Raw genomic sequence first — 27089 nt, forward strand, 5'->3', positions numbered from 1 at the left:
TTTTTGATAAACATTTTTAGCTTTATCTTCCGTGACCTGCATTTTGGACCACCAGAGGGTCCTCATTAGATGCAGGTTTACAAAGTTGTCAGAAAACCTGGCCAGCCGGTGTCCTGCCCGGGCCCTGGCGGCACTGTGCTTTGCTGCTCTCCAGCAGGGCTTCAGAAACTGTGGCTGGGAGGGGAGCTGGCCGTTACTTTGGTACCACTGTTGGGACCCCTCTCTGTGAAGGACCAGCCCAGTTTTCTCGGAACTGTGAAAACTGAGAGGCAGGGACCATTTCACTGAGACTCAGAGGTGTGCTTCTCTTCATCTCTCTGGGGTGAGTTTAGTCTCCCTGGAGTGTGGCTCACGTATCAAGGCCTAGGTTCTCTGTTTAGATCAAAAATAGCACCCCAGGGGTGCTCCCACATCGCTGAAAGGTAGGGTGCCCCCGATGGAGCACCAATCATAGTTTGCTGGGACAGCGAGTGGTGAGGTGCTGTGTAGTGTCAGCCACAGGAACATGCACGCCCCCCTCAGGTCCAGGAATCCGTGGCCAGCTGCTTGCCGCCCCTTGTGCCAGCCATCAAGGAGGATGCAGGCGGGATGATCCAGAGGCTGATGCAGCAGCTGCTGGAGTCAGACAAATATGCAGAGCGCAAAGGGGCTGCATATGGGCTGGCGGGCCTGGTGAAGGGCCTGGGCATCCTATCGCTGAAGCAGCAGGAAATGATGGCAGCACTGACCGACGCCATCCAGGATAAGAAGAACTTTCGCCGGCGAGAGGGTGAGTGTCTCTGAGCTCAGTGCTGCCTAGCATTGGAATTCCTTCCCCATAGCTGCCAGAGGAAAGACTCTTACCCCACCAAAAGGTTGCTGTCTCTGTGGGCTGAGGGATAGCTCTGTGGCCCACTGCATCTGCTCCTCGCTGCTGTGGCCTTCCTTATTTCTCTCAGCCACACCCTGAGTTGAGGGAGATGTTGCCATTCTGTTGGTACCAAGAAGTGATGGGCAGCTCCCCTGCTCTCTCCTTTTTGCTCAGCCATGTCCCTGCGGCCCCGAGTGTGTTTGCAGAGGGCGAGGAAGTGGCGGGGAGGCTGGCCTGCGGCTGCACCCAGAGGACATCCTTCCCAGCTGTCCTGCTTCTTCCCCAGGAGCCCTCTTTGCCTTCGAGATGCTCTGCACCATGCTGGGAAAGCTCTTTGAGCCATACGTGGTTCACGTGCTGCCCCACCTGTTGCTGTGCTTCGGCGATGGGAACCAGTACGTGCGTGAGGTAAGCACTGTGCCTGCCCGTGAGGACTGTGGCAACCGGGATGGCCACTGGGTGCGCCTCAGTGGGAGTGGACGGTGCGAGGCCCTGCCCATACCGCAGCTCATCGGTGTGGACTCCGGTGAGAAGAGAAGCCGTGTCTTCATCTCACTCGTATCTGCAGACCCTGGCACAAGGTCTGACTTAGTAGACCCCAATAAATGTTGCATTTGGGTGAGGACCCCTGAATGCCTTTTCTCCTCCCTTGAGGCTGCAGATGATTGTGCCAAGGCTGTGATGAGCAACCTGAGTGCCCATGGGGTGAAGCTGGTGCTCCCCTCCTTATTGGCTGCCCTGGAGGAGGAATCCTGGCGGACCAAAGCAGGTAAGGCTTCTTCCTTCAATCTCTTGGACTCGATTTCCTGTTCTGAAAATGCTCATGGATCAAATGCCAAGGCTCTTGACCTGTGTGCTCTCAGCCCGGGGAGAAGGCCGGGACACTGCCGCTGGGCAGCTCAGTCCTTCGGAGTGTTGCCACACAGAATGGGTCTCTGACAGGAGTCAGCGCTAAGTCAAGAAATCCCAGAGCTTTAAAGCTAGCTAGTGGCTACTTCTGTAATTTCAAAGCTTTTTCCCTCTTTTAAATGTGTAGTTTTATCTGGAACCCCAATATAGACAGTGGATACAAGCAGAGCGGTGCCAGTTTTGGGAAAGTTAAGGTGCCAGTTTTGGGAAAGTTAAGGTCTAAACTCTCCTACTTGACCACCTCATAATTATTTAGGCTTTGCCCTACAGTTTGAGAAGTTACAGATCTAAATGTTACCTCAATTGTGGAAGAAGAAACTGCGGCCAGGGAAATTCAGTGAATCGGCCTAGGCTCACTCACTGCCAGGACTAAGTGGGGTCTCCCCATCCCTGTTCTTGCCTTCTTTCTCTCTCACGGACCTCCGTCTCATCCAGGCTCCCACAACTCAGCAGGTTTTGGGAGCGTTTTGCTTGCTCTTCTGAGCACAGTCTGCAAAGGACCCAACTGGTTGTTCCAGGCCTGGGCAACCAGCCCAGGCACCTTGCCAGCCTGCACCTGGTGAGGTCACGTTGGGCATGTGTCTGCCGTCTGCAGGGTCCGTGGAGCTGCTCGGGGCTATGGCCTACTGTGCTCCCAAGCAGCTGTCGTCCTGCCTGCCTAACATCGTGCCCAAGCTCACGGAGGTACTGACCGACTCCCATGTCAAAGTGCAGAAGGCTGGACAGCAGGCGCTGCGGCAGATCGGCTCTGTCATCAGGAACCCGGAGATCCTGGGTATGCCTTCCCACACGGGCACTGCCCTGACTTGTCCTTCTGTCCTTGGCCAGTGCCCCTTCAGCAAAGACCTCTGCCCTCTTGAGGATGAGTATGTTTATATTGCAGTAGCCGCTAAGTTCTCAGAAGCCCTTTATCCAGAACAATTAGCAGAGAGCAGTTGGAAGCGATCTGATTTTCCACTGGCCTGGACCAGTATTGATTGCACAGGTGAAGAAACTGAGGCACTGGCGTAGAGCGGTTTACTCCGAGAGCAAACTGCACTAAGCTGAGCCCTGAGGCGAACAGAATTGAGTGGCAAGTTATAGTCCTCATTAGCATCATCAGAAGCATGTTCTTAAAAAACTTTCTGTCTTATGCTAGGAGACTTGTGATGGAGGGAAAGGTCAGGAAAAATTGCCTCTTTTTAAAATTGAAGTGTAATTTACATACAACATTTCATTAGCTTCAAGTTTACAGCATAATGGTGTGACATTTGCACATAGTGTAGAATGATCATGCCAAGTATTTCCCATCTATTCTTAGCAGTTTTTCAAAACTGGGTCTTAACAGTGTTTGAATTTCCTGGGTTTGTGGAAAGATGAGCCAGATGTTCCTTTTGGAATGCCTCCCATTGATGGTGCTGAATTTTGCGAGCCCATTTTATCTGGACTTAGCTGCTCTGAGCATTGTGAGCCTAACTCCCACAGGAGCCTTTGAGCAGCCTTTGGTGTCTAAAAATTGTTCTCAAAAAACCACTCTGGGCTGTTAATTCCAGATAAGACCATGGTGCCCAAGCAGCGCAGCATTGGCAGCTCAGTGCTCGCTGAGGCCGGCCCACAGGTGCCTGCCAGGTCACAGCTCTGCGTGGCAGAAGGTCGACATCTGCCTCCTCCGTGTCCCGCCTGAGGGGACAGATACTACTGTCTGCAGACAGGCTAGCCTCCCTAGCCAGCTAGGGAGGACTCCGGGACTTACAGGACTCCAGGGAGGGGTGTCCCTGGACTCCCTTCTTTTCTGATGCACTCTAGTTCTGGGGAACCAAAACTCAGCATCATAGAGCTGTGCAAACGAGGCTTTCTCCTGTGTGCACGTGCAGCCATCGCCCCCGTCCTGCTGGATGCCCTGACAGACCCCTCCAGGAAGACCCAGAAGTGCTTGCAGACCCTGCTGGACACCAAATTTGTTCACTTCATTGATGCCCCGTCCCTGGCCCTCATCATGCCCATCGTTCAGAGAGCCTTCCAGGACCGTTCCACAGACACTCGGAAAATGGCTGCTCAAATTATTGGCAACATGTACTCCCTGACGGACCAGAAGGTATGGCACACCAGCCGGGGCTGCTGCTGGTTCCGGGCACAGTCCCTGCCCACGGTAGCGAGGGTGTTGTCTGGTCTCTGATTATGTTTCGGGTGGGGAAGGGAGAAATGTCCTACTTGGGGGTGGGGGTAGAAGGTAGGCTCTCTGGACGCCTTGAGGGCACAGTGGCGCAAGTCCTTAACACTCAGCCCCTCCTGAGGCCCATCCCACTCGTCCCCTGTACAGATTGAGGCACAGAAAGGTCCAGCCTCGCCTTTGACCTTTCAAGAGTGTCGGGAATATAAGTCCTCATTTCTGTCGCCCGCTCAGAGGAATTTGGCTTGGGAGCTTTACTTTGCTTCTTTGTTTACTTGTGTGGTCTCATTATCTACCACAGCTCTGCTTTGCTTACTGAGAGATGAAGTGGGAAATTTATATCAACTCTGGAAAATAAAAAACCTTATAGTTTGCCAATATGAAACAATTATGTTTTTGTTACATTAAACTTCCTGAGCATAAACTTATTTCTAATAATAAAAGGTAATTCAAAAAATTGATTTCTAATAGTTATGTCATATCCAAACCAATTGATATACCATAGCTTATATAATTTAGTCGGTCATAGTGTCCAAGGTTTTTTTGCTATTTTAAGTGATGCTTTGGTGAACATAAGGCTTTTTCCATATTTAAAGCTGTTCCCTAAAGCAGAGTGCTATATCAAGAGACATAACCTTTTAAGGTGAAGAAAAAGAATATGATCACTCTGAAAGGAAAGTGCCTGAAATCATTCCTACACTCCAGAGAGTGGACAGGCCTCCTCCAGGGGGAGGGGGAGGGGGAGGAAGAGAACTGACCAGTAGGAGTCGGTGGCTCTCCTGACCTGTTGAGGATGGGCCTTTGGTCCTTCCTGTTTCCCTGAGCAGTTGCACAGGACCTCTGAGGAACATGTCAGAGGAGAGCTTCCCTGCCAGGCGGCTCTCCCCTGCCAGCTGCTCTCCCCTGGTACTGTGAGCCCTCCCAGTCAGCAGGACAGAGCCCAGGGAGCAGGAGCCAGGCCTTCTCCCGACTCTCCTGTTCTGTTGTTGCAGGACTTGGCTCCTTACCTACCAAGCGTGACGCCGGGCCTGAAAGCCTCTCTTCTGGACCCTGTTCCTGAGGTGTGTCTGAAAGGAGGGTGGTCAGAAATTCATTGTCTTAGCCCAGTCCCCAGAAAACTGATTCCTTACAATTCCATATAAGCTGCTTTGTGTCTTTCTGGGTACAATAAAGGAGACCCAGGGGATCCCGCCGTGCCATGTGTGGTCACCACATTTTGAACTGTTTCTTCTCACCATCTTGGTTATCTGCCAGGTACGAACAGTGTCTGCAAAGGCTCTTGGGGCCATGGTGAAGGGCATGGGGGAGTCGTGTTTTGAGGACTTGTTGCCATGGCTGATGGAGACTCTGACCTATGAACAGAGTTCTGTGGATCGCTCCGGTGCTGCGCAGGGTAAGGCCAGAGCAGGCCCAGAGACCGGGAAGGCCCTCCGAGCACCCTCAGATGCAGCGATTCATTCTCTCCTTTTGTTGAAGGCTTGGCTGAGGTCATGGCTGGCTTGGGAGTGGAGAAATTGGAGAAGCTGATGCCAGAAATTGTGGCTACCGCCAGCAAAGTGGACATTGCCCCACATGTCCGCGATGGCTATATCATGATGTTCAACTACCTGCCCATCACCTTTGGGGACAAGTTTACTCCATATGTGGGGCCTATCATCCCCTGTATTCTCAAAGTAAGCACCTGTGCCGAGCCAAGTCTCAGTGTGGGGCGAGGGGTGTGTGATCTCCTTGAGAGCTGATTGGGGCTGGGGGGCTGGAGTCCTGTTCTGCTGTTCAGGGGATCTAGGAAGAGGCAGCCCTGGCTGACCCATCTCTGTGCGCAGGCTCTGGCCGATGAGAACGAGTTTGTGCGTGATACAGCCCTGCGTGCAGGCCAGCGGGTCATTTCCATGTACGCTGAGACGGCCATCGCCCTGTTGCTGCCCCAGCTGGAGCAGGGCCTCTTTGATGATCTCTGGAGAATAAGGTGAGAACTCGGGCAAAGAGTCCCGTGGCCCCAGCTCTGCCTCTCGGGAACTCTGAGAAGCGGAGTTTTGCCAGCCAAGCTTCGGCCTTCTCCAGACCCTTTCTTGAAGCCATTTTGTAACTCTCCAGTTTTCCTGCAGTGGTGTCTTCATTCTGATTCTCAAGAAGTTCTATTTAGTCTTTCAGTTTGTACTACAATTTTATTTTTTTTTAAAGGTTTATTTATTTATGCATACAGAACTGGGGTACAGGCCAGAGGTGCAGGGGTGTTGAAAGGATTCACCAGAGACAGCGTGGGGAGCAGAACAGGCAGATTGACGAAGTACACTGCTGAGGGGAGCAGTGGGCGGGTCAGGAGAGGTCTGCCGCGCCATGTGGGTCACCTCTGGCGCTGGGGACCGAACTTGCACTGAAGCAGCTGTGGCCAGCTTGCAGTGCTGTGCCACCAGGGAGAGCCTGTGTTAAAATTTTAAATGGGAATACCTTTAAATTTGGAAATCCTCTTAGGAATTCCAAGGCCATACTTACGTTATTACTGTTTAACAATGTGTAAAGAAAGTTGTCTGCTGCAGTATTGTTTACCATTGGAAAAACTAGGGACTGGTTTTTAAGAAAGTGTATGTCTATGCCAGGAACTTTTACTCAGTCATTTCAGAGTGGTGTGAGAGGACTGTGCCAGCTGACACCAGAAACCTCTTACTCTCTGTTGACGGAAGCGTGCAGGCCACGGCCTAGCCAGGTAGCTGCCCACCTCTTGCTGGGCTTCGTGCCTGCGCAGGTGACAGTGTGTCATCTACCCAGCATTGAAGTCTGGGTGCGTGCGCTTTCTTCGTATTTTTCTTTGAGTTTTAACCATTTTTGGTTTGACTGCAACTGTTATTTTTATAATCATTAAAAACCAGTGAGCCTCATTTAATTTGAGGAGATGTACGTTTGTCCTTCTAGGCCTTTCCTGATGGGTCCAGTTCTGATCAGCATTCTTGTGTCCTGTTGATGCTTCTCTCTTCTTTATGTTCTTTTTTGGGGTAACCTTTATTATAGGAATTTGCACACATGCTTTTTAAAATGTTCTTTTCCTTTACTAAGTGGTATATGTTCATTAGCAAAAAAACTCAGGAAGAAAATATGTGGGAAGTATAAAGAAGTAAAAATCATCTGTGATTTTTCTCATCCCAAGATCCCTACCAGGAATTCCTGGGGTACATTTCCTTCTATCCTCTTCTGCCCTTCATCGCTGTGTGACTCTGGTCTTGGCATTCTTCTCAGGTTCAGCTCTGTTCAGCTCCTCGGAGATCTCCTGTTCCACATCTCGGGAGTCACTGGGAAGATGACCACAGAAACTGCCTCAGAAGATGATAACTTCGGAACTGCCCAGTCCAACAAGGTGCATACCCCGGTGCTTTGCTGATGGCAGGGACGTGCGTGGCCCTTGTGCTGTGCCAGGCTTACCGCTCTGGGCTCTTCGTTCCTTTCCGACACTGCAGGCGATCATCACTGCCCTGGGAGTAGACCGGCGGAACCGGGTGCTGGCGGGGCTGTACATGGGCCGCTCGGACACCCAGCTGGTCGTGAGGCAGGCATCCCTGCATGTCTGGAAGATCGTGGTCTCCAATACCCCCCGCACCTTGCGTGAAATCCTGCCTACTCTTTTTGGACTCCTGCTGGGTTTTCTGGCCAGCACATGTGCAGATAAGAGAACAGTGAGTTTACCAGGCTTTCCTTTGTCAACCCCTGTTGTCTCAGAGGCTAGAAATCTGGGTCTACAGGGTCTGGGAGAGTGCTTTGGGCCTCCTGTCAGGGGAACATTTATTAGTCCCTCAGCACATAGCTACTAAACCTCAGCTATGGGCTGACTAGCAGGGTCCTGAAACAGGGGATACAGTGGAGAAGAAGGCAATCTATTTCTGGTCTTGGTGGATTTACAGTCTATTAGGGGTGGCTGAATTATCACACAAACAATGTGAACTGTGCCTATGGCGAGTGCCTCAGGTCACTGCAAATGCTGATGATGGTCTAGCTGGGGGTGGGGGTAGGTTGTCAGGGAAGGCTTCTTAGAAGAGGTGATGCTTGAAGACAGAGGATGATTAAGCATTAGCAGGTGAAAAGGTGGTGAAGACTATCCAGTCAGAGTGAATAGTACTTTTCATTCAAGGAGGGAATGTGCAAAAGCCATGTGGCAGGTGGGATCTTGAGCGACAATAGAGGCTAAAGGAAGACTGATGACCTGAATGGAGAAGCAGAGAGGAGTTGGCACAGTGTGAGACGCGGATTGGGGTGGGAGGAGGCGCCCAGCCTCTGCCTCTGATGATTACTTCTGCCAGTCCCCGCTGGCCATTCCCAACTCCCGTCCCTGGCAAACAAACTGAATTCGGCTCTAAGGAAGAGTTGTATAAGGTGGTTTTTTTTTTAAACACCTATTCCAAACCAAACTCTTCATTTGAGAGTACGGTGTTAAGTGACTTCTAGGCTGCAATTTTTGATCCAAGGGGTTGTTCCTTGACCAAGCAGCATGTGGTGAATTTCCTGTTTTTACACATAGAAGGTGCCAGCTCTTGCTTTAGACTGTAGGTGTATGTGAAACAGGTAATTTTATTTTGTATTGTTTTGCAAGTGCTGTGGGGCTCTCCAGGAGAAAGAGCATTTGGGAAGTTAAGTCAATGGTTTGTTAACAGGAAATTCTAGGGCTCATTCTGGAGTTGTGTCTGGGTACCCTGGGATTTGCCGAAGTCTTGACTTGATTTCTGCTGACAGATTGCCGCAAGGACATTGGGTGATCTAGTCCGGAAGTTAGGGGAGAAAATCCTCCCCGAGATCATCCCCATTCTTGAGGAAGGCCTGAGGTCTCAGAAGAGCGATGAGAGGCAGGGTGTGTGCATTGGGCTGAGCGAGATCATGAAGTCCACCAGCCGGGATGCCGTGAGTATACTCGAGGGTGACCTGATGTGCCGGTGACTGGGGGCGGGAGGCCACAAGAGGGTCTTTCCCCTGTTCCCAGGAACCTCACGCTTCCCTTGGCTTGGTCCTGCTAGGAGTAGGCTTCTGCGGGGTCCCATATAGACTCCAGTTACCCTCCAGCTTCCCTGTCTGTTTTGTAGGTTGACAGCTAAGTGATTTAGAGATCTTTAGTGAACTTTGGAAATTGAAGTGACCTTTGTCTCACTTTCCTGAGGTTGTTGCACATTAATTCTGTTTCTGTCACATGAATTCATTCATGCTAAGGTCACAGTGGTGACCTTGGCAGGGAGGGGGCGGCAGGGAGCAGGAGTGGTGTGCCCGGGTTCTTAGAAGGAGTTGGGTAGGTAAGAGGACAAGTCTCTCCAGTGGGTGGGACTGTCTCCAGTGGTAATACTGTAGCACTAGGAGCAGCATTCAAGGGGTGTGGAGTACTTCTCACTAGCCATACTGAGGTAATTCAACCTCAGACCGTTCCTGGGGTAGGTTGGGTATGCACCTGGGCTCTCGAATGAAAGTGTCAGGGTGAAGTGTCTGGCTAGTCAGAAACGTAAGCCCGTTGCTAAGTCTGAACATTCGCATCTGATTTGCTATACTTTGCTCCTGTGTGTAACAGTATATGAATTATATTCAGGGGTTCATATTTGCATTTGGCAAAGGAAAAAACCATTCATTGAGGAATTACTGAGTTTCCCAAAGGCTGAGGCCTTACCTGCAAGGCCCAGGGGCGAGTCAGGGCAGTCGTGGGCCCACATGCTGCCAGTCCTTAGACCCAGAGTAAGCCTCGCTCGGGGGCTGGTTACGGCACGAGTGGCGCTACCATTGGTCCCACTGAGGGCCAGAGACTTCATAGAGGAGCAAGCATTTGAGTTGAGACATGAAGGTCTTGAAATTTTCCAGGAGGGTCAGTAGAAGAGTTAGGGAGGCATGGGGAGGAGGCCATGTCACTCGGGCCTCACTCTCAGTCGGGGCGGAGAGGGGGCCCTTGGGGTAGAGTTCATCTTACCTGCCTTTTGTGCTTGCTTCTCTCCGTGGCAGAGCTAAGTTAAAAGCTCAACTGTCACAGGGCCTTTCCTAGGCCCTTGCTGCTTGCACTCCTTGGCTCTGCCGCCTCGGTGCAGTGCCTCATGCTGTTGCAGGTGCTGTATTTCTCCGAGTCCCTGGTGCCCACGGCCAGGAAGGCCTTATGTGACCCACTGGAGGAGGTCAGAGAGGCGGCCGCCAAGACCTTCGAGCAGCTGCACTCCACCATCGGCCACCAGGCCCTGGAGGACATCCTGCCGTTTTTATTGAAGCAGTTGGTGAGTGGTCTGCCTCAGACCTGCCCTTTGGCCTTTACCATTTCTGTAGAAGCAAACATGAGGGGCTTATTGTGCCAAGGCAGTCGCTATGTGGTGTTGCGGGATCAGATTTGGTTCTGTCCTATTCCTTTGACAGAGTGGGACAGAGGTGGGGCGGGAGGGGAGTGGAGAAGGAAGTTGTTGGCAGTGGCTGGTCTGGCAGCAGAGGTAGAAGCTGGAGCCAGCGCCTCACCTTGCCCCGATGCCCCAACACCCCTCTGCAGGATGATGAAGACGTGTCAGAATTTGCCTTGGACGGTCTAAAGCAGGTGATGGCCATCAAGAGTCGAGTGGTGCTACCCTACCTCGTGCCCAAGGTAAATCCCAGCGGGTGCCAACCACTCCCCGGGCTAAAAGCCACACCATATCCTGGTTCCAGGGGATGCTAGTGGTGTAGATACCTCAGAGTAGACATGTGGCCCTCGTGCGATGGACTCTTCCAGAACCTTTTGCCTGGTGACATGGTGAGCCATGGAGTTGATGTTGTCCGTCATTTTGCAGCTGACAACTCCACCTGTCAATACCCGAGTGCTGGCTTTCCTGTCGTCTGTGGCAGGAGACGCCTTGACCCGTCACCTTGGAGTGATCCTCCCGGCCGTCATGTTGGCCCTAAAGGAGAAGCTTGGGACTGCGGATGAGCAGCTGGTGAGTGTCGTGACTCCCCACGGCTGCCTGCCCCACACTGCCCTGGAAGAGCCTGCTCAGCCTGCCGTCCCCTGTGGTTCTAGGAGATGGCCAACTGTCAGGCTGTGATCCTCTCAGTGGAGGATGACACGGGGCACCGGATCATCATCGAGGATCTGCTGGAAGCCACACGCAGCCCCGAGGTGGGCATGAGGCAGGCTGCTGCCATCATCCTCAACATCTACTGCTCCCGCTCGAAGGCAGACTACACCAGCCACCTGCGGAGCCTGGTCTCAGGCCTGATCCGCCTCTTCAACGACTCCAGCCCTGTGGTTCTGGAGGAGAGCTGGGATGCCCTGAATGCCATCACCAAGGTGAGGGGACCGCTGACTCCACCAGCAGCTTTTGACTACAGACAATGCCAGAGGCTTAAGACTGGACTCTTCACTCACCCCTGTGTAGCTCTCACGTTTACCAGTCCATGACCGGTCTTGTCGCACCTCCACCCACACCCTTCCCCCTGCTTTGTTATTTTGAGGTGGTCTTGAAAGGTAGGACCGAGAATCTGACATGTTTGCTTTTTCCTGGTTTCCCCCAGAAGTTGGATGCTGGTAACCAGCTGGCACTAATTGATGAACTGCACAAAGAAATCCGACTCATAGGAAATGAGAGCAAAGGCGAGCATGTGCCAGGCTTCTGCCTCCCAAAAAAGGTGAGCGGGGCTTCGTGGTGTGGGCTGCGGTGGGCGTGCGCCTCCCTCCGCTCGCCCTCGCAGCCAGGCATGCTAATGGCCCTGGGCCGCCTGACGTGGGCCTGTCGGTGCTGCTTCGGGCCTTCCCAGGGTCCGAGCTGCCTTCGATTTAAGCTGTGGGGGCGCCTCAGAGCAAGTGAGTCCCATGACAGCAGCACCTGCGTCTCTGCGGTAGCCTGTTGGCTTTTGTCTTTTCACTGTCAAGTTGAGACTGATCCCAGTCAGCATCCGCTCAGGCTGTGGTCCTGGCAGCTGGGAGCCATCTCTGATGGTGTGGAGAGGATGGCTGACTGGAGTGCCTTGCTTTGGGTCAAGATACTTGAGCTAGGCCTTTGAGATCTGACTTTCAGGTGTGTTTCTCTTGTCAGGGCGTAACCTCCATTCTTCCAGTCTTGCGGGAGGGAGTCCTGACTGGCAGCCCAGAACAGAAAGAGGAAGCAGCCAAAGCTTTAGGCTTGGTGATCCGCCTGACCTCAGCTGATGCCCTGAGGCCCTCTGTGGTCAGCATCACTGGCCCTCTGATTCGCATCCTGGGGGACCGGTTCAGCTGGAACGTGAAAGCAGCTCTGCTGGAGACTCTCAGCCTCCTGCTGGCCAAGGTGAGTGAACGAGTTCGTCCCCTCGGTGCATTCAGATTTTGGAGGACGGAGCTCTGCGCAGGACACTGGCACTCGTGTCACGTGGCGCAGAGCGACAGCTCGTTGCGGAGCAACAGCAGATGGGACTCTGCACTCACTGCGCCTCAGCAGTTCCGGGGTTCCGGGTGCCCTGCCCGCCTCGTGCAGTCTGCGACGTGGGCTCGGCTGCAGGCACGTGGGGCATGGCGCCAGGCCCATCCCGAGCACTCATGCATGTTAATTGCCCCTATTTTGAAGAACTACTGGTTCAAAGGAAAAATCCAGGGCCACATAAGTACAATGAAAACATTGTTTGAATATGCTTCCGCTCTTTATTACTGCCTCATAACGGGAAATGCAAGGAATCTGATGAGAGAATGAAAAGGAAGTCTGACAGCAGCTGGAATAACTTCAGTTCTTGCCAAAAGTGTCGGAAGCGAAAGCCCAGCCTATTAACTATTTCTGGTGTTTTATGGGCAGTAGTTAAACCCTTTAGATTTGAAAAAAGTATAAATGGGCTAAGATTTTTTTTGTAAGAAAAATGTTGAATTTTTACTGTTAAGCAAAGCAAGCTTAAAATTGATAGCTTTTTATTTTGGGGAGTAGGGTGTGGGGAGTAATTTCCCAGCCAAAATGAGACTGCGCACACCTGCCTCATTCTGTAGGAAACTGCCTTTTTTCTTTTTTCTTTTTTTTTAACTAGTATCATCTTCACCTTGCACTCTGCTGTTGTCTATGGCATTTTTTTTACTCCAGACAGCTCATAGAATGCGTCCCTGCGGCATGAGTCAGCTGCCCCCATGAGCAGATGTTTCCCACCTCAGATTTACCAGTTTCCCTCTGGTGTGCCACCTGGCGGCACCCCTGCCTGACCCCAATGTTTCCAGGTCTTAACTGGCATTGAAACTCCAGATAGCTACTATATTTTTCCCATTTAATAATAAGCGAAATCTTTAGTCTTGGACCCATCTGTGTACATGGAAAGGGGGTAAATTGGGATATGATTTAGAGGGGTGCATGTATGTATGGGTGGAACTTTCTGAAGTCATTTGTTTCATAGACTTCTGAGGGTTAAAGGTCAAGTGCTTAACTGGTGTATCAGTTGCTTAATATTAATAGATGGTACCTGCCCCTTAGCAGCCGTTTCCCTGTCTTGAGACTGGATTGTTCATCAGCGGTGTTGACAGCATCCATCTGCCCTACTCCCATCTCCTTGGGGGTGGCCGCTTCAAGTCACCTGGCCCTATGACAGGTCTCCGCGAAGCCTAGCTGACAGCTCCCTTGGTGGTCCTTCCCCCGCCTACGCCCCCTGCTCCTTCCAGTCCACCGAAGGATGCAGAAAAGGAAAGAAGAGGTTTAGCTTGACTTTTCTGTGCTTGGCTTTCCTCTCTGGGTGCTCCATTCCTGGGCTGCATGTGAGAACTGGGTTAGCTCAGGGAGGTTTGTGATTGCTGTCTCATCTATAGTACACTGTGGCCTGGCGCGCCTCCACAGCTGTGCTTTTGGGTGGGGTTTCTCACACAGGTTGGGATTGCCCTGAAGCCCTTCCTGCCTCAGCTGCAGACCACTTTTACCAAAGCACTGCAGGACTCCAACAGGGGGGTGCGCCTGAAGGCTGCCGACGCCCTGGGGAAGCTCATTTCCATTCACATCAAGGTGGATCCCCTCTTCACAGAGCTGCTGAACGGAATCCGTGTCATGGAGGACCCAGGGGTCAGGTGAGGTCCCCTGGGAAGTGCTCAGGCCTCGACCAGACAGAGACAGCTGCAGGCAGCCCCGGGCTGTGCTTGCGCAGTGGCAGCAGAGTGAAGCTGAGTGTGTTGGTTCCGTAGGGACACTATGCTGCAGGCCCTGAGGTTTGTGATTCAGGGAGCAGGTGCTAAAGTGGACACTGCCATCCGGAAAAACATCGTCTCACTCCTGCTGAGCATGCTGGGACATGATGAGGTAGGTGGATGGTGAGGCTGATGGACTCAAATGGTGCCCCTTCTGTTTTATTTGGTTGGCATCTCTGCTTTGTGTTAGAAGAACGTGGGAAAAGTGGTCAGTAGTAACTATCATTCCGGGCATTCACACCCCTGCTAGAGGTTTAATAGGCATTTGGTTGTAAGGGAGATAAGGCAGTATATTGGTATTGATTATTCTATTTTGTACATAAAAGAAGGCAAGGTTTTCTTTCCCAAATCTCAATAATTTGCTCTCTAATCTTAAAAGAAGTCACTTTCCTTCTCTGCCTCTCATTTTCTCATTTGCAAGATGAAGCAGTTTATTCATTCAGGAAACATTTGCCGAGCCAGAGAGCCTAACCTAGAGGTGAATTAAGCATGATCACAGCCCTCAAGGAAGTTAGAGTCTGGCGGGGTATCTGTGTCTTCCAGGTGGGAGGTCTGAGCACTGTGTGAGGGTGAGCCTGCCTGGGCCCCACCTAGCGAGTGGGAGAGTGCAGCCAGCATCTGGGCCCTGGCGACTCCTGTTCTGTCCCTATCCCGGGCCTGCCTTACCGAGTCCCCACTGGCTGGCTGGCAGTGTGGTGGCCGGTCTGCTGGACAGTTGAGGTTACGAAGACAGACTTTCCCCTCCGCTCTAACATGCGGCCTCTCGTGTGGCCTGTTTGCATGTGTGGGGCTCATCTGTCGTGGGCTCACGCCGTAGACCCGCTGCTGCTGGACCACCCACGGCCTCGCGGGTCCAGCCCAGCCCCCGGCCACCTGCTCTCTGACAAAAGCCCCCGCCTTCTCCGGGGGTACATATGGGAGACTGCGTGTTGGTCAGTCTCTCAGGCTTTTTACAGGGCCAGGCACAGTGCAAGCCAAAGTTAGCCTTTAAGCCAATTTGCATTTCACCACAATGGAGCTAAAAATAGATCCTGTTGGAGAGAGTAGGTGTCAGAGTCAGCCAGCTAAGCCTTGTTTGGCATCTGGGCCTCTTGGAGGCTTCTGCCCAACCGCTGGCAGGCCATCCTCCCCTTCACCCTCCTCAGCACTTTCCCTGCACTCCAGGGTGCCAGCCTAGCACAAGCCTCCCCTCAGGTCATGAGTCCCTGGGGGTTGGTTTTGGGGAAGGCGCTTCTAGTCAGCGGTTACAAAAAACCTGGCGAATGTAAAGCCTGCTCGCTTATACGCGAGTGGTTAGCAGGCTAGGGAGGAGCGGCAGGGAGCCCTTTTGTGCCTGGTTTTGATTTTGACGGAGGGCTTGACCTTTACCTGTATTCCTTGGCTTCAGTTGGACGTCCTAGTGCAAGCTTGAATGATGCTTGTGGCAGTGGAGCTGTGACACGGTAGAGAGGTGCCCTGGGTGCAAGATGACGCACGAGATTGGGGGTGGGGGCGTCAGAGTGGTCGTCTCTACCTGCATCTCGTGAATGTGCCAGGACCCCCCGCACCCCACATACACATACAGGGCTGCTGATGGTACTTGAGATAATAGATGTAAAGCACTCAGACTTCCTACGAAGAAAGGTGCTATGTAAATACAGTTATTATTGCTATTATGATGATGATTACCATATGCACACACACTGGAGTTTTCTATAATTAAGTGCTGGGTGTGTAGTTTTTTAACTCTGCACCAAGTGGCAGTTGTAGTGAATGGCAGTCCCAGTCTGGCAGCAGGAATATGTGTGTCTGGAGTAAGGGTTGGATGGAAGTTCCCAAGTGGCTTTTTTCCTCTCTCCCTGCCTCCCCTCCATTCGGTTCTGCTGCCTGCCCGGTTACCAGGGCACTGCAGTGCGGCTCACACGCCTCTCGCTGTCTTCTCTGCTGGCAGGACAACACTCGCATCTCCTCAGCCGGATGCCTGGGAGAACTGTGTGCCTTTCTGACTGAAGAGGAGCTGAGTGCTATTCTTCAGCACTGTTTGCTGGGTAGGTACCCTTTGTCCTCTTGGGGTGCTCTCAACTGGGGGAGAGTGGGTGCCTGCGTTCCCCATCTTCCTGCAGAGGGTCTTCTGGCAGCGGAACTGCCCTCTTCATGAGAACCCACACTGTTAACAGGAAACGGGCCTTCAGTGGGCCTGTAGCGCGAGTGCCTGCTCAAGGAACACGGCTGCAGGCCTGACGCACTTTGTGAGGGGCCTCTCCTCACGTGCACCCTAGGCAGGGCGGTCATGCTCAGTAATGTTCCGGGGCTTGCGCCAGGCTCCAGTTGACACTCTAATCTTGGAGGTGCAGGCCTGTGGGCTTCACAAGGGGGGTGCGTGCTCAGAGTGCAGGCTGACCGCAGTTGTTGCCATCCACCCAGCGGACGTGTCGGGCATTGACTGGATGGTTCGGCATGGGCGGAGCCTGGCCCTCTCCGTGGCTGTGAATGTGGCTCCGGGCAGACTCTGTGTAGGCAAATACAGCACTGAAGTTCAGGACATGATCCTCAGCAATGCCACAGCAGACAGGGTAAGGCTACGGGCAGCCCTGCAGTCCGTCCCCTCCCCTGACCAGAGTCCTACAGCCACCCCTTGACACAGTGGGGCAGCGGAGAGCAGCTAGACCCCAGACTGCGCATGAGAGGCCTGAGTTCTCATTTGGCCTGAGCTGGCAACTTGGTGTGCACTTGGACCAGTGCTCGACCCTCAGTTTCATCACTTATGTATTGAGGCGTTGGGAGGCTGAGGGGTCCTTCTAGGTCAGAAGGTCTCTGATCCTGGTCCCTGCCGGGCAGCAGGGCAGCCTGTGTGGAGGAGAGCTGTTGAGGAACCGAAAGCAGGGGGGATGGGTCCTGGAGATTCCCAAGGAAGGGGTGGTTTCTGCTCTCAAGAAGGGAGCAGCATGCCACCCCTCTAGCTCTCTGCTCTCCACAGATCCCCATCGCAGTGAGTGGGGTCCGTGGCATGGGCTTCCTGATGAAGCATCACATCGAGACAGGAGGAGGACAGTTGCCGGCCAAACTCTCCAGCCTCTTCGTTAAGGTGAGTAGTGGCGGAGGCTCATGAGAAGGACCCGGCGCCCCAGCGCACTAGTGGTATTCTGGGGGTTCTCTGTGGGTGATGGTCTGCAGGAGCGTTCGGAACCTGCAGGAGTTGAACACAAAATAGATGGAAGATGCCCAATTTCTTACCAGACTCTCAGACCTGTGATCCCAAATCAAGCTAAGAACCACTATTTTAGACATTCTTTTAGGCGCTCTGATTTGTACAGTTAGGACAGAGCTGGGTTCAAATCTAAATTCTGCCTCCCTTCTGTACTTGGCTTGGCGGCTGCTAGTGTGACTGTTCGGTGGGTGCTGCTGAAGGAAGCCAGAAGCTGGTGGCAGGGTTCCTGCCGGCTGTGTAATGGGTGGCACACAGGTCACCACTAGGATCTGCATTTTAAGAGACGAAGCAAAGCCTACAGGTGCCTTCTAAGCCGCTCACAGGTGATGCCAGTGCTGCTGTGTGCAAATCTCACAGAGAGTAGTACAGACTCCTGAGTCCTGCTGAGGGTTTACAGGCCCCAGTTTGATTGTGCCTGTGTGATGGCACTGCCCAGCATGCAGCTGTCTCAGCATTCATTTCCTGAGTATGCACTGCGTGCCAGCTAGACTCTGGAATATGGCTGATGGAATCTCCTGAGTTAGAGATACACTAACAGCCCCAGGAAAGGGCCCTAATTAAGGTAGGCTTGTAGGGGGGACCTGAAGGCTGACATTTGAGCTGAGGCCTGAGAGGGGGGAAGTTGAAACAATGGAGCAGGGATCCAGGGCAGGCACGTCCCATCCCAGCGAGGGGACCAGTCGGTGCAGAGTGCAAGGTGGGGTGGGTGGGGTGGGGGGCATGGTAGGTTTGAAGATGTGAAAGCCTGTGTGGGCCAGGAGCACTGAGTGAAGGGAGAGTGGCACGAGATGAGGTAGAAGAGAGAAAGGGGCAGATGACACCCTGCACCTTCCCACACAGGGAAGGATTTGGAAGGAAGCAGTGGGGTCAGTTTGTGTGGAGAAGGGAGGGGAAGGGCTGGGATTTGGGCTTCTTTGAGAAACAGATTGGATGTACTTGGTTCCTCTTCACAGTGTTTGCAGAACCCCTCCAGTGACATCAGGCTGGTGGCTGAGAAGATGATCTGGTGGGCAAATAAGGACCCACTGCCTCCCCTGGACCCCCAGGCCATCAAGCCCATCCTGAAGGCACTTCTCGACAACACTAAGGATAAAAACACTGTCGTGAGGGCCCATAGCGACCAGGCGATTGTCAACCTCCTCAAGATGAGGCAGGGCGAAGAGGTGTTTCAGGTGGGAGCCAGGGGCTGGGGTGCCTCTCCAGAGCCTGCTGTGGGCTGTTGTCTGCAGGTCTTCTGCATGACAGTCTCCGGGCCTCCTACATCACCAGTGTGTGCGGGGGAGGGGGGTGCACACTGATTGCGTTTTACAGGCCTAAAACCCGTCCATTCTGTGGCATTCAGCCTGCTTTCAGCAGTAGCATTCTTCAGCTAAATCTCATGTGGCAGCCCATCCGGTAAAACAGACCCTAACGGGGCTGCCCACTGAAGCCCGAGCCCTGCCCACGCAGCACCCATGACCACCCTGCCACGCGAAAAGCACGAGTGGTTTCTTGGCTTTCCTTGAACCCATCTGTTCCTTTATTGTGCCATCGATCCCAGCGGTACTATTTCTGAGGTTAACACTCATTTTTGTGTTTGTTTGAGTGGAGAAATCTGAAGCTTTATCTTCTGACTGCATGTCCTCATTTCTGTCTTCCCACAGTCCCTCTCCAAGATCCTAGATGTAGCCAGTTTGGAGGTGCTGAACGAGTGTAACCGGAGGTCCCTGAAGAAGCTGGCCGGCCAGCCTGACTCCACGGAGCAGGTGGACGACACCATTCTGACCTGAGAGGCTGGGCCCTGGCCCCCGCGCTCTGCGTCAGCATTTCGGCTCCACATCTTTGTTCACTGTTTTCATTTTTGAAAATACGTTTGTTCTGATGGGAGCTTAGGAGATGGTGTTCCCAGAAGGTATTTTAATATATCAACAGACCACAGCCAAAGCCTTAAAAGTCAAACCCACACACAACTGAAAATCGCCTCCTCCATTGCACCCTTTTCTTTGGAGAGAAGAAAAAAGCACAGGTCTCATCGAATGTCGCCAAGAGCCGGTCACCTGGCTTAGCGTGGCTGGCCTGGAACAAGTAAGGCCAAACCTGCAGCTCCCCTTCTCCAGGGCAAGAGCTCCGCTCCCAGGGCTGGCGCTGCCAACTCGGTGCCTCACACCTCAGGGGCGTGCAACGTGGCAGCCAACCCAGCATGGTGCGTCTGCTTGGCTTTGCCAAGCCTTGCAGCCCGACTGGATCTGACCTGGCTGGCGACAGTGATACCTGCGTAGCCCTGGCAGGTCTCAGGTTGGGGAAGGGTACAGGTTAAAATGCAAGCTGTTTGAAGGAGGAATGTTTAATAAAGGCTTTGATTCAATCTTGATATAAGCAGATTTTTTTAAACCTCCAGGTAGTTGTTAAACATGGAGCTTCCTGCATCGGGAACAAGGCGAGGCGTGGGACTGTTCGGGAGCACTGCAGGACTCTGAACACGGGCTTCTGCTTGTAGCTACCCGCAGACTTCTCTGTCCTGAGGTCGGTCTCAGGCGCTGTGGAAAATGAGGGGTCGAATTAGCCACATCCCTGTCACCTCTCACAAAGGTAGCTTGTGTAGTCAAGTTTCAAAGCGAAATCTATCTCCTCTATGGAGCAAAAAAGCAAATGACTTGCCACAGGAAGCCCGAGTTGCAGCTCAGCATCTGCCTGCTTTGTGAATGACTTCCTTCCTCCCGGTTCTTAGAAGGCTCGTGATCCCCATGTCCTGTCTGACAGAGCACGCCCCTCTGGGCTTAGTGGTGCAACTTTTCTGGGCTGTTTCCCTGAGCAGACACGGGACAAGCCTCTATCAGAATTACTGGTCAGAGCTGTACAAAGAAGAAAATTAAATGTGCTGGAAGCGAAATCACTTTGCAAAAGGTATAAACTGCTTTACTGGAAAAAGCAATGCTTTGCTTACTAATGCAGCAGGGATAAAAGTAGCCTTGTGACTCAGCACTCTGATGGATACAAGGTGACCTCTGAGATACTTCTATGCTTTCTATGCCTGAGCCTTATGTCACAGGACTTCCTGTTTCCTTGTAGCAGACGTGGTCTCAGTTGGCTCAGCGTAACTGGAATCCTGGGAAGGGACCTTGAGAGGTCGGCTGAGCCTTTTCCCATGGTCACAGCAGCTAATGGTACAGCTTGTGGTAGCCATGGTAACCGCTCCCTTCTGGGATGGTCATCAGTGTCCTCCCAGCTGCCTAGGGCATATGTCCAGCAAGCTGTCTGTATGTGTGGTTCCCTCTGCCAGGTAGCCATGGGGATCCAAAGTTTGTGTGTGAGGGGGCTTGGGCTGGGAACCTGTGTCAAGCCCCTGAGATTTCTGCAGTATTTCTTCCAGGCTCCCAAGAGGCCAGTGTCCACCTCTGGTGGCCAGTGCCCAGCCTGAAATTGTGAGGGGAAGCTGCTGTACATAAAGTGGAAGAAACTCATTATGCAAGACCCAAAGGAAAAACACTGGGTTCCAGTTCTAAAACCCGAAGGAGGATGAGATCTCTGTGTTCAGGGTGAATGGATGAAGGTTGATTCACAGACGGAGATGACTCAAAGGTTCTCAGCGTTATGTTGAATTGCATTCCCTGAGTCTGGAAGGGAGGGTGTTTGTTCCCAGGAAGGTTGCTGCCAGGGGCTGGCTGGCACAGATGGGACAGTGGGGCAGACCAGAGGCCTTGCTGGTCCAGGGTCATGGCAGTTCTGAAAAAGAAGCCCAGACTGAACCCCCTGGAGTAGAGCTTGGCAGTAATGAGCAAAGCTGTTTGCCCTTGTTGGTAGAGCTGTTTAGACTTAGACAAGTTGGCTAACCTCTCTGGGCCAGTGTGCTTGTCTGTAAATTGAGGAAGTTTGGAATAGAAGCCCTTAAAAACCTCTTGTCCTCATCCCTTTGGGGTTAATAGTAATTGAAATAGATGATATTCACCTCCCCCCATTTAATCCTCTCAACTTAGTAGTTTCTCTTATTTTAATATTTGCCAGAGGAGGAAACTGAGGCAGAGAAGTCACTTCCTGGTGAGGTGGCTAGAATGTGAGACTGTCCCCAGCCTTCATACTCAGCTTTTCTCTGGTTTGTGTACGGCTGGTTCAGCACAGGCGCTTTTCGTTCTTTAGAGCAGGGCCTCTAGACCTCTGCCAGGTGCCCGGGCTCTGGAGAGCGGGAGCCGTGCAGGGGGGCTGGCCTGGCAGCACCGGCTCCACACCTGCCCGTTTACATACAGGCGCGCTTCTCAGACTCAGATCATCTAGGGAGGAGACGCCCCTCTTTCTCCACGTGTCTGAAAGACAATGGCAGCCAGGTGTCCTTGGCCCTTCCAGGGGAAACCGCACTCGACCCTTCGATGGAGCCTCCTGAAGCTCGGGGGACATTTTTCACTGAGCAGATTCTGAAACAAGTTTGGCAGTTAGGAGTTGTTTTCCTTCTAAGTATGGTTCTGCGTGGATCTAAATTGCTTTCTAAGTTAGGGGAAGTGAGGAACCACTCTACAGATCTCGGCTCTGAAATTTAAGGGAAGGGAAATGTGCTCAAGTTCTAGCATCAGAGCGCAGCAGTGGAGATGAGAAGATTCTCCAGTCAGGTGTGAACCTTAACTTTCCGGCCGAGGGTCAAGCTGAGCGACCCAGCACACGTTGCTGAACATCCCCGAGCTGCTGTCCTCACCTGTTCGTGGCGGCCAACAGAGTTAACACTTTGGATTTGCGGGCTGAGAAGCTAAAAATCAGATTTCTTTTGAAGACTGATGACTGTGTCTGAGTGTGCCACCCACCAATGGAAGGTGCGAGCAAATGGGTCATGGAGCGTGGGCAGGGGCGCAGTGCTGCGCCCTGAGAGCCAGTCCTTTTGTGGGCAGGACACCAAGGTGCAGATGGAAGGGGGTCCCCGAGAAGCCTTGTAGGTAGCTGGCAGAAGGGCGGAAAACCCGTATTTCTGGACACTGCCTACCAAGCCCCGTTTGTGAAAATAAATTTGGAAGGTGAACTTAATAAAAGAAACTTAGTCAAGTTCTTGGTATGCGGCTATGCGGCATGACTGGGTTTCACTTTTAAGAAGCAGTGAGCTGATTTACCTCACCGGGCAGTGCTGAGCCCTCCCTCCCTTCATCGGGAGGGTTGAGGGTTCTGGGTTCCGGCAGCCTGCAGTGGCTCCACCTTCACGTTAGCAACGCTGAGGAAACTGGAAAAACGAGTCTGAGAATTACTACCTCAGGGAAATGTCTGGGTGAGACTCTCCCGAGGGTGGATGCAGCAGATACTTTTGGATGCTTTCTGAGATTTCTGTAGTAGGGTTGGGTTAAGGGAAGGGGAGGGGGTTGGGGGGGGGAGGGAGGGAGGGGGAGGAAATCCTGCAGTGCTGTGCTGCTTGTACTGACAGGAAGATGGACATAAGCCACACTAGACCCTTCTTAACACCCAGGTTCCCGTTGTTACAGAAGCTGGGGTGCAGCAGTGTTTCACCGGCTTTCTCCAACCTTCTCCCGCAGAACCTACACACTTCTGAGAAACTGCTGAGGACCCCAAAGAGCTCTTCTTGGCTATGCAAGTCTGACCTACCAATACTTGCCATCTTAGAGATCAAAGCTTCAATTTTAAGTTTTGCTAATTTACTTAAAAACAATCCATTACAATTAGCATACTAACCACCATGCAGAAAATGGCGATTCCCAAAGTCATTTCGTGAGGACAGTGGCACTGTTTTAATGTTTTCAAGTCTCATTATCTGGATTTGTACATTTGCTTCTGCAGTCTGTTGCCATTTCACATCATGTCAGCTCTGGGAAACTCCACTGCACATGTGTAAGCAAATTAGAGTGCAAAAGGCAAATGGCACCTCAGTGCTATAAGCATGTGCTACTTTGCAGCTCTCTGGCAGGTCTGTGGGAGCCCCCAGCCCCACGCTACTTTGAATGATGATGAGGGGAGAGAAATGCTACTGAAAGGTTTGGAGGGGCGAGGGGAGGTTCGCCCTGAGTTAGTGACTGCCCAAATTTGGCCCGCCCCCTGCAGAAAGCACTGTGCAAGTAATCACCTGATTGCCTCTGCTGCTCCTGGTTGTTCTATAAATTCTGTGTGGCTCCGCTTTAGCCCAACAGACACTGAGCGCTTACCCTGCGCTGGTGGCCCCTGCTTTCAGGGGGTGTCACGCTGGATTTGGAGGGCTGCAGGCAGGGCCAGGCCCTTGCCAAGCCTCTTGGAGTGGCATCAGGCATGAGGGGGTGGGGTAAAAGGCCAATTTCCAGCTCTAACAAAGGGAGCATCCAGGCACAATTTTGTTCATTCCTTCTCGAACCAGCTTGAATGGTATCCCAACTTGGCTCCTCACTTAAGTTTACTTCACCTCTCAAAACTCTTATTTAATAACCGCTTCTGCCTTCCCAAGTGAGGTGGCATGTGTTCCTCCCTTGCTCTGCGGCGCCAGAATCCACGCTGACCCATGTGAAGTCTGGATTTCTCAGGTGCCTCTAGGCCTCCGTCTCCCCCGCTGCACCCCACGGTGTTGCTGGCTCTCCTTTACCAGCTTGGCCTCCCCACTGGTGACACCACCTCACTTCCCCACACTCTGGCAAACTTAAGCTCTTTTTTTTTTTTTTTAAAAATTTACGTATACAGAACTGGGGGACAGGCCAGAGGTGCAGGGGTGGTGAGAGCCTTCACCAGAGACAGAGTGGGGAGCAGAACAGGCAGACTGATGAAGTACACCACTGAGGGGAGCAGCGGGCGGGTCAGGAGAGGTCTGCCGAGCCACGTGGGTCACCTCTGGGGTAGGTGGGGATGGAACTCATGAGGAAGTGGCTTTGGCTTCTTAGTGCTGTGCTTTAACCCACTGCGCCACCAGGGAGGGCCCAACTTAAACTCTTTAAAGTGCCTGTAACCCCCTCCCCCTTCAGGGCTCACTGCTCGGCCTCCTCTGGTCACCGACTGCTAACCGATCTTCTGCTTCCAGCTGCACCATGCTCTCACCACCACTGTCCTCTCACTCACTGAGCTTCCTGAGTCAGTGTGTTCCTGTAAACCTCTGCACACCCCTGGCCCTCTTACGTGCATTTATTTGTAGTCACCACCAAGAAGGTAAGCTCCATGAAAGCAGGGATTTTAAAGTTCTATTCAGTGCTGAGCCTGCAGCTCCCAGATCAGGGCTTGGTGCTCAGTGAAGCCCTCAATGTTTGTTGACAGAATAAGGGACTCTTCTCCCCAGCTGTACTGCAAGCTCTGAAAGGGTGAGGCTTTGTTTCTCTCGTTACATATCCTGTTGTATATTAGTACAGCTCCTGGGGTGTAGTAGTGTAAAATATGTAGTAGGTATAAAAATATTGATTGAATTAGTAAATGGAGGTAAACTAATTTTTAGAAAAAGTGCTTTGGTTGATCCTGTTTGATTAGTCTGCATCTGTTCCTTCCGTACCTGGGCTTCACCAATGGCCTCTGAGGCTCTTCAGCTGAAATCCATCCCGCATGCTTATGCCAGTTACTTTCCTAAAATAATTTCTTAGAATAATGTTGACACTAAGGTGCGCTGCTCAATCGTTTGGTGTCTCCCCTTGTTTCTAACCTGCAAACAGGTGATGGTGCAAAAGCTCATCTGTAAATTGGCTGTTCACATGGTGCAACAAAGTTACACATCAGTGGCACACACTGAGCTTTACCTCAGGTCAGAAAGTTTACATAGTCTGCTGACCTGCTCCTGTACCAACAGATACTAAATTCCTTAGAGGCTCAAGTCTCTTAGAGAAGGTACCTGTCTATTCTCTAGATGACTTCTAACACCTAATCCAATGCAGATGCTATGTAGTTACCCTGTATTGCCTGGGGATGACAGCCACATGTTCAGTAATTCTCAACGGGCACCCCATCGGCCCAGCTACACTAACTATTTCTGACGTTCACTGAACAGCTGGTTGACCCTGCCCACGCTGCCGGCCCAGGGCCCTGTGTGCTACCTCACTCATGTTGTCTAGCTCATAGCTAAGACCCATAACTGCTCCAGTCATTGAACTGTAGTTTAAATAAATGTCAAATATTTCTAGAGGAAATACTGTGCTCAGTTTCACTTTGGGGATGCAGACACAGGTCCTGGCCTATAGGGAATTCTTCCTGAAAACCAAAATCTATGATTCCCATTGACTGTTTGACAGCAGCTGTCTAAATATACCTGTCATTCAAGTCTCTCTAAATCCCATCATGAAATCTTAATGACACAATTTTTTCCCCATCATTCTAGCTAAAAGTGTTACCTCTCCTTCTGTGAAATCTAGACTGCCTACTTGACAGTTATTTTACCCATCATATTGCCTTGTATTTTTAATTGCTCACAAGTATGTCTTGCCTCTAATGAGACTGTAGCTCCTAGAGAAGGGAAAAGGTTCTTCTATAATTCACACTTTGGTTACTGAGTAAATGGAAGAATTTGTGCCTGTTGCTTTCCAGACAGCACATACTGGCCACCCAGGAATCTGGTCTTTGCAAGGGTCAGTTTGTTCTACCGATAGCAGAAGGCTGCTTTGGAAATGTGTGCTGGAGCTGACACGAGGAAATGGCTGAAATTAGGAGTGTGCAAAAGGACCTTGTTAGTGACTGCTTATCATGTGCCTCTATGTGCCGGGTAATTTACAAACATGTTTCTAATCTTCATTACTAATCTAAGAAGAGGGGCTTGAGACACTGGGTTGTGACTTTTCCAAAATCTCAAAGCTTTTATGGGATGGGAGCAGGATTTCAAAGTTGGCATTTAAACCCAAGTCCTTCTTGAGTGGCGTGAGAGATGATCTGAGTCACTTCCTGCCTCACTGGCAGGTCAGGGTGGAGTGTGCTTACCTGCCCGCAACCTTGAAACTCCCTTCTTCCCCTGTATTTCCTGACAATGCTGGATCCCAGGGGACCCCACTAATCTTTCCAAATCAGGAAGGACTGTTTGTCAGTGGTCACACTGCTCCTTTTTCCTCCCTAAAAATTTCAGATTCCAAGTACCTTGTTCTTATGATACCATCATATTGATCCTCACCTCCTGGAAAAACAACTTTCAGAATTGAGTCACACACTCCATGTGCTGTTCAAGGATCTTTCCTGCCACATTGTGTATTTACAAACATGAATGGCTATCAACAACGGGTGGCTAAATCATAGTACAACCATAGGTTGGAGTGCTATCCAGGAGTGTTAATAAGGCAGTGTGCACAAATGTGCTTGTGGAGACAAGAAATTCACTGAAGGACATTTATTCAGCAGGTCTTTTTAAGCATTTTAAGGTAGTAAAAACCATTAGCAAGATTACCTGTGAGGTCCGAAGGTAAAATATTAATTTTACATTTTTGGGTAAGTTGTAGTTTTCTTAAGCCAGTGACATGACTTTTTTGCAAAGTCAGGAGGAAAACTAGGAAGTCTGATAAAGCAAGGGGAATATCCAATCTAAATGTAAAGGGACAAGGCTGTAATGGAACTTGAAAACCTGCACTTCTGCAATGAGAGGCATCTTTCTTAGATCTACTTTAGGCCTAAAGGGTAGGGCAAGTGAACTTACTCAAAAACTGGAAAAAACTCGGGTCGATGACAAAACGAACACCAATTAACTTCTGGCGGCCCAGGTCTTCCTAACCACATTGTTCGGAGATGTGTACTTGAGGGTGGTGTGAAATTGAAGCCCGGGGAGCTGCGGCTTTCGGTGTCCGGTATGCATCTCTCAACCCCAGTCGTCCTCTTCCCAGGCTCATCGTTAAGTTGCTCGGGGCTCTGAATCTGGAACTACCCTCCTCGTTTTACCAAAGAGGCTATTCGAACTCCAAGAGGTCATCGGGCTCGGAGGCGATTCGGACTGACAGGCCACGCTCCAGCAGGCGACTCCCGACCCATATACCCGGCAGACTGCGGCCGACTCGGGTGCACTCCACAGCTCCGGACGCCCTGCAGGGCCGCAGGCAGC

General features: G+C 51.8%; 2 protein-coding genes across 2 annotated transcripts in view; both read left to right on the forward strand.

Annotated features, from left to right (window-relative positions):
* GCN1L1 (GCN1 general control of amino-acid synthesis 1-like 1 (yeast)) overlaps positions 1 to 19529 on the forward strand; it is a 45498-nt gene extending 25969 nt beyond the window's left edge. Inside the window, exons 34-58 of the mRNA XM_004690693.1 lie at positions 523 to 769; positions 1137 to 1258; positions 1505 to 1619; positions 2355 to 2534; positions 3613 to 3833; positions 4901 to 4969; positions 5163 to 5301; positions 5385 to 5581; positions 5732 to 5874; positions 7140 to 7257; positions 7358 to 7573; positions 8625 to 8789; positions 9965 to 10126; positions 10390 to 10482; positions 10667 to 10810; positions 10894 to 11163; positions 11388 to 11501; positions 11909 to 12139; positions 13682 to 13875; positions 13990 to 14104; positions 15923 to 16019; positions 16396 to 16544; positions 16949 to 17056; positions 18133 to 18351; positions 18823 to 19529. Coding sequence (XP_004690750.1) covers positions 523 to 769; positions 1137 to 1258; positions 1505 to 1619; positions 2355 to 2534; positions 3613 to 3833; positions 4901 to 4969; positions 5163 to 5301; positions 5385 to 5581; positions 5732 to 5874; positions 7140 to 7257; positions 7358 to 7573; positions 8625 to 8789; positions 9965 to 10126; positions 10390 to 10482; positions 10667 to 10810; positions 10894 to 11163; positions 11388 to 11501; positions 11909 to 12139; positions 13682 to 13875; positions 13990 to 14104; positions 15923 to 16019; positions 16396 to 16544; positions 16949 to 17056; positions 18133 to 18351; positions 18823 to 18948 — 3954 coding nt within the window. The 3' untranslated portion in view covers positions 18949 to 19529. The remainder of the gene's footprint in view (positions 1 to 522; positions 770 to 1136; positions 1259 to 1504; positions 1620 to 2354; positions 2535 to 3612; positions 3834 to 4900; positions 4970 to 5162; positions 5302 to 5384; positions 5582 to 5731; positions 5875 to 7139; positions 7258 to 7357; positions 7574 to 8624; positions 8790 to 9964; positions 10127 to 10389; positions 10483 to 10666; positions 10811 to 10893; positions 11164 to 11387; positions 11502 to 11908; positions 12140 to 13681; positions 13876 to 13989; positions 14105 to 15922; positions 16020 to 16395; positions 16545 to 16948; positions 17057 to 18132; positions 18352 to 18822) is intronic.
* RAB35 (RAB35, member RAS oncogene family) overlaps positions 19359 to 27089 on the forward strand; it is a 23144-nt gene continuing 15413 nt past the window's right edge. The window contains exon 1 of the mRNA XM_012730838.1: positions 19359 to 19446. Coding sequence (XP_012586292.1) covers positions 19359 to 19446 — 88 coding nt within the window. The remainder of the gene's footprint in view (positions 19447 to 27089) is intronic.

This window comes from Condylura cristata, unplaced genomic scaffold (assembly GCF_000260355.1).
Source record: "Condylura cristata isolate star-nosed mole 26May11 unplaced genomic scaffold, ConCri1.0 scaffold00029, whole genome shotgun sequence".
In the NCBI taxonomy this organism is placed as follows: domain Eukaryota; kingdom Metazoa; phylum Chordata; class Mammalia; order Eulipotyphla; family Talpidae; genus Condylura; species Condylura cristata.